A 7,236-nucleotide genomic window follows, 5' to 3' on the forward strand; every position below is an offset into this window, starting at 1 on the left:
TTACGAAGCTGAGAAACTGAATAATAAAAAAAAGGATGAATCCTGTCGAAGCTTAATGCTTGTTTTAATTGTATAGTATTTAAGTAAAAAGCGTTCATATTATCTATTACGAATTCACGATACAATCAACTGCATAAGATTTTTTTTATAATTAAATAGAAAATTTAAACACAGTCATTCTGTTAATAATCACAATATTATTATTGTTTATTAAATTATTCATAATTTTCAATTATATAGTAATATGTTATGTATACATTAACATATTCTTTTTATTATTTTTAATTTTAGACGGACGGATAGCGGACTTTTAGTAATATTAATAATAATTAATAACCCTAACTATTGAACAAATCATACGATTTTCCACTTGATTGAGTGCTGAAATATTTCGATTACAAAAACATCGATTTTGTTGCAAATTCAATCGAAAATCGATTAATCTTAGATTTCCATCCCTAACGAAATTCAACTACCGTCGTAAAACTTTTGTTTCAAGACTTCAAAAGTCAAATCATCCATTTCGTTTCGTTGCGCGCTCGGGTGAGGTTACAAAATGTCCGTTCCTGTATTACGCCGGCGCCGTCAGTTAGCAAAGATGCAAAATATATCTGAAAACGACCTACTGATTTTAACTTTGACAAATGGCAAAAAGCTTGTAGTTACATCGGATAAGTATTACGGTATAATTTCCCTCGATATGTATAAATGTGTTTTATGTAAAAAGGAATTTGAGTTTAATTATAGCAATAAGGAATTCCATAAAAAATCAAATAAACACAAGAAGCTGTTGGCAACGTATCCACATATCGTAGAATACGCCGAAAATCTTATTCGTCAGGTAAGATATTGTATTATAATCTACTAGCTGACCCGGTAAATTGTATTGATCTTGTGCTTGCTAGTTGATAAGAGATGGCGCTAGTTGTATTCATTAGTAACAATCACACTTCTTTTATATTTTGTATGATTCACACTATAGTTTTATAAATTATAGCCTATTTGTTATTTTATTTGTGTAAGCTATATTATTGTAAAGTTTCATCAAAATCTATTCAGTAGATTTTGCGTTAAAGAAGTTCAAACATACATCCAGACATACAAACTTTCACATTTATAATATTAGTGGGATTGTAGTCAAGGTCACAGACTTGACAAATGACAGTCTGAACATAACTGCATACGTTAAGTAAGTACATATATCAATAACTTCATATTCAGTTCTGTTTTACCATTAGGCTTGGGCACAGCACAGAATACATTAGTATAGGCACAGTCCACAGAAAACTAATAAGAATAATAGTGGGCCTTTGCTTTTATTGTTTCACGGACAACGCATGGCGTACTTCGTAGTACGTAGGTTTGTTACAAGTTTTTGAAGTAAGAATTAGGCGTGACTTGGGGGCAACTCGGATTTTTTTCTGACGGACGTAACGCTCAGTACAAAAGTCAATTGAGAGATTTTTTAAGCCGTTATAATTTAATGGTTTTAAAAAATATTTTAAATTGCTCAGTAATATTTTTTTAAGTATCCAAGTGTTTTTATTGTTTATTTATAACTACTATTGCAATAAATCTTAATATATATAAATCTCGTGTCACAATGTTTGTCCTCAATGGACTCCTAAACTAATGAACGGATTTGAATGGTGATTACTTCATGGAGTGCAGTTTGGTCCAACTTGAGAGATAGGGTAGTTTTTATTTCGATTTGGGACCCATAAATATTTTTATTTTCTATATTTGTTTTGTATGGACATATTTTCTATGAGAGAATTTAGTGACGCACGGTTTGACAGTTCCGCAGTGAAACAATTTCATTCTAACAACAGGGAGCATATTTACGAAATAATTTTTGATGTTTTGAAATATAAAACAGTTGTTTTTTTACTATCTACAGAACAACGTCTGTCCGATCAGCTAGTATTATATAAGTTTTCAGATATTTTGAAATTCGTTAATTTGTTCTAGGTTTTTGTTTTTCGTTTCCATTATAAGAATAGACAAAGGGTTCGAGCCCATACAGCCATATTTATTAGTATTCAATAACAACTTCATAATAATATAACCTTCAATTTATAATTATCAATTATTCTATTTAATGCGTGAGAATATTAAAATGTGCGAATGGTATTAATGAATTATAAATAGAATATTAAAATGAAAATAATAACCATTCAAATAAAATGGCATAATTCTAGGAACATTTTACTCTTTCGTCAATAAACAAGAAAAAAAAGAAAATCAAGAACCTGATCATGGCTTGAGTGTTTATTTTCTGATGAATAATAATTAATAATATCAAAATATAACATATATATGTATCATTATTTGAGAAACATATAAAATCTCACTTGCTATAATAATATTAATTATATTAATAAAGGCATTTATTTATTTTAGGTAGAGAAAATGGCAAAATTACTCAAAGTCAAACAATGCTCCTAGCTCTTCAGTAATATCTGAGTGCTTAGTTTGTGACACGGCTTTAATTAATGTAAATTTTAATATATATATATGAGATTTCCACGTATATAGTCACTCATCACGATATACCTGGAACCAGTAGAGCAAAAGACTTGAAATTTGGTAGGAATATTCTTTTCACCGAGTAGAGGTCAGCTAAGAATTTAGTCTTTTGAATAACGTAATAAAAGTATTACGGTCAAAACAAAAGTGTTTTGATCATTTTCTGGGATCTTGTTGTAAAAGCATATACATCGCCCCACAAAAGACTTTACTAACTCGACTTAACCGAGTAGAAGGCATTATAAGCTTAGGTCTGTTCCTGGCGTTTATGGTTACGAAAGTTTCTAGCAAATTCACTTATGTGCCTATGAAAATACATTACATTATCAAGAATATATTGTGAAGCAACAGTCAAGATGTTGATTTCCTTGAATGAAAGGCACATGAGTAAATTAACTCATGTGGTTTAAGTCAGAACTCAGAGACAACGGTCTTGAGAAATCGGACGGTGCTTGTTTAAATCTGCCCTCACAAGATCACCACTGTTTTAATTCAAATTTCAAAATCAGAAGCAGTTAAATCTATTACAAACATATTTTTATTAATGAACTTAGAAAAGAATCGCACAGTAAAGAGTACTCAAATAAAAATAGCTTGTCTAAATTGAATGATGGTTCCAACTTGGAAACCTATGTTCGGAACTTCCAAGCATAAAAGTTAGGGGTATTCTGTTGAATTTTTCCACATTGTTGATATTTTTAATGATTATTGAGGAAGACTATGTGAAACATATTTTTTTCTCGCATTCTCTAGGCATACCAACTTAAATTAAGTACTTTTTTGTAAAATATATTCTAAAGGTTTTGGAGAAAAAAAAATAAGATTACGCTTTTTTTTAACGTTGAATCATTTATCAGAGCACATATTCAAGTTATGTTTACCTAATCTTAATATATATATATTTCTTTTGTGCGTATGTTGTAACTGAACTACGTCCTTAGCGGCTGGACCGATTTTGATGATATTTTTGTGTGTTCTAGTGAATTTGGGATTGGTTCAGATTCTCAATTCCGTACATATAATATAATTCTCCTGCTCATGTGTATGTTAGTGAACTCGTCCTATAGGCTGCAACGTCTGTCGGGTGACTCGGGTCCACTAGTATTATATCTAATATATAAAATTCTCGTGTCATGGTGTTAAACATTGAACTTCACCGAACCGATTTTTCATCCCCCTAAATGTTAAGGGTGGTCCACACGATTTTTTTTTTTAATTTTTTTGACATTTTTTTTTAAATTTGTTTGATTATGAGTCAGCATTAAAAAATGTACATACAACTTCAAATTTTCACCCATCAACAGTTACTTTTGTATCGCGATTTTAATATCGGCAATACAACGTTTGCTGGGTCAGCTAGTACATATATAAAAATATAAAAAAAGCAAAACACAGAGACATTTAATATTGACGATCTTATAATTTAGAACTAATTTTGATCTGGGATTGGTTTCTAACCAAGGAGGACAGAGTCGAGATCGTTTGTATGGGAAAATTTCTGGCTTTTGTTTTCTAGTTATCACAGTTCTTTTGTTTATAATAGTAATAGAGACAACACAGCTGTTAAAATGGGAAATACAGAGTACCGCCATCTGTTGGCGTGTTTTGATAACCTTTTAACGATATAGCTACACATACCTTTACCACGGACGAGTAAAAAAAGAAGGACTCCGCCAGTACGCGCCGTGATATTAGCAAGTGAAGCACCGCTATGCCTGTGTTACGGGGGATACTAGTTACACAATTTTTTTCTCCCTTAAATAATCATATATGGCCACAAATACTTATAAAGTATCGTTTTTACACATTTTCACAACGCACGACGGCATTTAAAATATTTTTTTGAGACTCAAACTGATCTGTCACAGACGATGACAATTCTCATCATGGCCGCCAAATAGGCCTGTATTAGTGTGTAAGTGTGTGCGTGGGGCTATGTATTTACACGTTAATCAGCTTGTTTTGGTGCTACACTGGTAAGGTGACACGGAGTTCTTATTTTTTTACTACTCCGTGATTTATATCCACTATAGCCCAGTAGATATACGCACCCTTGCTGCAATATTGGCACAGTAGACATATAAGTACCACAACGACGCCTATTTCTGCTGTGAAACAGTAATGTGTAAGCATTATTGTGTTTCGGTCTGAAAGGTGCCGTAGCTAGTGAAATTACTGTGCAAATTAGTCTTAAGAGGTGACCCGGGTAAAGCGTAATTTGAAAAATAGGTATTTGAAACACAACGTTATACGGACACGTACTAAATCGTGGTGATTCAATGACACTTTCCTAAATAGGATACAATTTAGGAAAAAGTGCGGTCGTTTCCTGCCAATCTCACAAAATTGCATAAGATTTTTATAACATTTAATTACCAACATCTTTCGATTTCTTAATTAGAATGTTAATGTAAGTTGTAAATAATTGTTTTTTTTTTGTATTTCAGTTGGATCCAGAGACAAATTATTGTACTATTTGTGGCGTTTGCATGTCATCAAAGGTGGTGAAAAGACATATTTCTACCGAAGCTCATAAAACTGGGATAAACAAGGCTAGTGCCAGATCGTTCCAATACAAACCATTTGAAAATGATACTGAATAATTTGTAATATTTATTTCTGAATCACAGGTGATTCAAAATAAATGAAAAAAATGTTAAGTTTTGTAAATTTATTGAATAAGGCGTTACTTTTCGGAAATCAATAATTTTACAAATGATTTAAGTTTTCTTTAGTGCTAATTCCGCCAATATTTGTTTTTAAAACAATTCGACACGTGTTTCGCCTCTACACGAGGCATCCTCAGGACGTGTTGTTTCGCCAAAATCTGGCACGAGACTGTTTTAAAAACAAATATTGGCCGAATTAACACTAAAGAAAACTTAAATCATTTGTATAGTTAAGTTTTGTTTTCATACTGTGATTTATATTTACATAAAATCTTAGATAGTTATTTATACGTCTCATTAAAATAGGGGCCAACTTTTCGCCTCTATTTATTGAAATGCTGAATCACAGGCGATTCAAAATAAATTAATAAAAGCTATTAAAATATTAAGTTTTGTTTTAATACTGTGATTTATGTATACTTAAAATCTTAGTTAATTAATTACACGTCTAATTAAAATAGGGGCCAACTTTTAGCCTCTATTTATTTAAATGGCTAATGTATCGCGAGTGTTAACACACTTAAATTATTAACCTAGCCTGTTGTATTGTCTAACAGAAAGAAGTTATTTTTAGACGTATAAGTTATCTAAACTTAAAATATATTTTTTTTTCTATTAATAATTGGTTTTATTGTAATAAATATATTTTAGTCCAGTGATTAATTAAACTGAGTGCAACCTAGAGGTCCCGAGTTCATACAACATTTGGGTAATGGAGGGCTTCCCAAACGCAATTTAACTTTGTTTTTAATGAAAATATGGGATGAGACGAGCAGTACGTTCAGCTGATGGTAATTGTAACGCCCTACCCATTACAATGCTCGAGATTAGTGAAAAACCCAAAAATTCTGAGCAGCACTACACTTGCGCTCGTCACCTTGAGACATAATATGTTAAGTCTCTTTTGCCCAGTAATCTCACTAGCTACGGCGCCCTTCAGACCGAAACACAGTAATGTGTAAACATTACTATAATGTTATGGTTATGTTTACAGTAATGTTTACACATTACTGCTTCACGGCAGATATTGGCGCCGTTGTGGTACCCATAATCTAGCCGGCTTCCTGTGCAAAGGAGCCTCCCACTGGTAACTGTGGGGATTTGCCATATTTTTGCGACGACCTGGCCTTCTTGCCATACATTTACCTACTAACATGTCTTTCTAGCCTATTAACAATTTGTCAGATAAACTCGAAATAGCATCATTTTTTTTTGTTAGAAATTAAAGAACAAATTAAAAATGAAAGCATATTACATACAAGAAAAAGGATTGTGTGGTTTTATGAAACCGAAAAAAAAGTGAAACTTTTTCACATTATAGACATTTAACTAAAAATTTTTGGAATATTCCATTAAGCATATAGAAATGGCACAAATGAGTAATAGTCTATACACTACACGGTCAGATGCTAAAAACTATAGGCGCCGCCCGACTGTCACGCGACATGCAACACACAGACGAAAAGGTTTGAGACGATGTTTTTTTTTTTATATAAGAGGGGGCAAGAGGCTCACGGGATGGAGAGAGGTGAGGCAACCGCCCATGGACATCCGCATCAATAGGTGTGTCAAGAAATGCGTTGCCGGCCTTTAAGGTGGGTAAGCTTTTTTCTTGAAGGTTCCTAAGTTGTATCTGTTCGGGAAAACCGCAGCCGGTAATTGATTCCACAAAGTGGCTGTACGAGGCAAGAAATTTCGAACGAAACGTGCGGTTGTGGAATGCCAGACGTCTACGTGGTGCGGGTGGTACTTAGCACGTAATGTCCGGTGGTGGAATTCGACCGCTGGAATCAACACGAACAGCTCCTCTGAGCACTCCCCGTGATAAATGCGGTAGAAGATGCAAAGAGAATCCACATCTCTACGCAATGCCAAAGAATCCATCTCCGATCCGCTTGATCTTCGATGATTCGAATCGCTCTTCGTTGTATGCGGTCAAATGCAAGAAGCTGGTACTAGGGAGCGCCCGCCCAGATGTGAGAACAGTATTCCATGTGAGGCCGAATTTGCGCCTTATAAAGTTAAAGGCGGTGGCTTT

At 33.4% G+C, this 7,236-nt stretch overlaps 1 protein-coding gene across 1 annotated transcript; it reads left to right on the plus strand.

Annotated features, from left to right (window-relative positions):
* Window positions 1–598: 598 nt before the first annotated feature.
* On the plus strand, window positions 599–5,132 carry LOC126973600 (uncharacterized). Its single transcript, XM_050820939.1, has 2 exons — window positions 599–841; window positions 4,977–5,132. Exons 1-2 carry the CDS (start codon window positions 599–601, stop codon window positions 5,130–5,132), a joined length of 399 nt encoding a protein of 132 aa, XP_050676896.1.
* Window positions 5,133–7,236: the final 2,104 nt, after the last annotated feature.

Source organism: Leptidea sinapis, chromosome 2, assembly GCF_905404315.1.
Source record: "Leptidea sinapis chromosome 2, ilLepSina1.1, whole genome shotgun sequence".
Taxonomy (NCBI): domain Eukaryota; kingdom Metazoa; phylum Arthropoda; class Insecta; order Lepidoptera; family Pieridae; genus Leptidea; species Leptidea sinapis.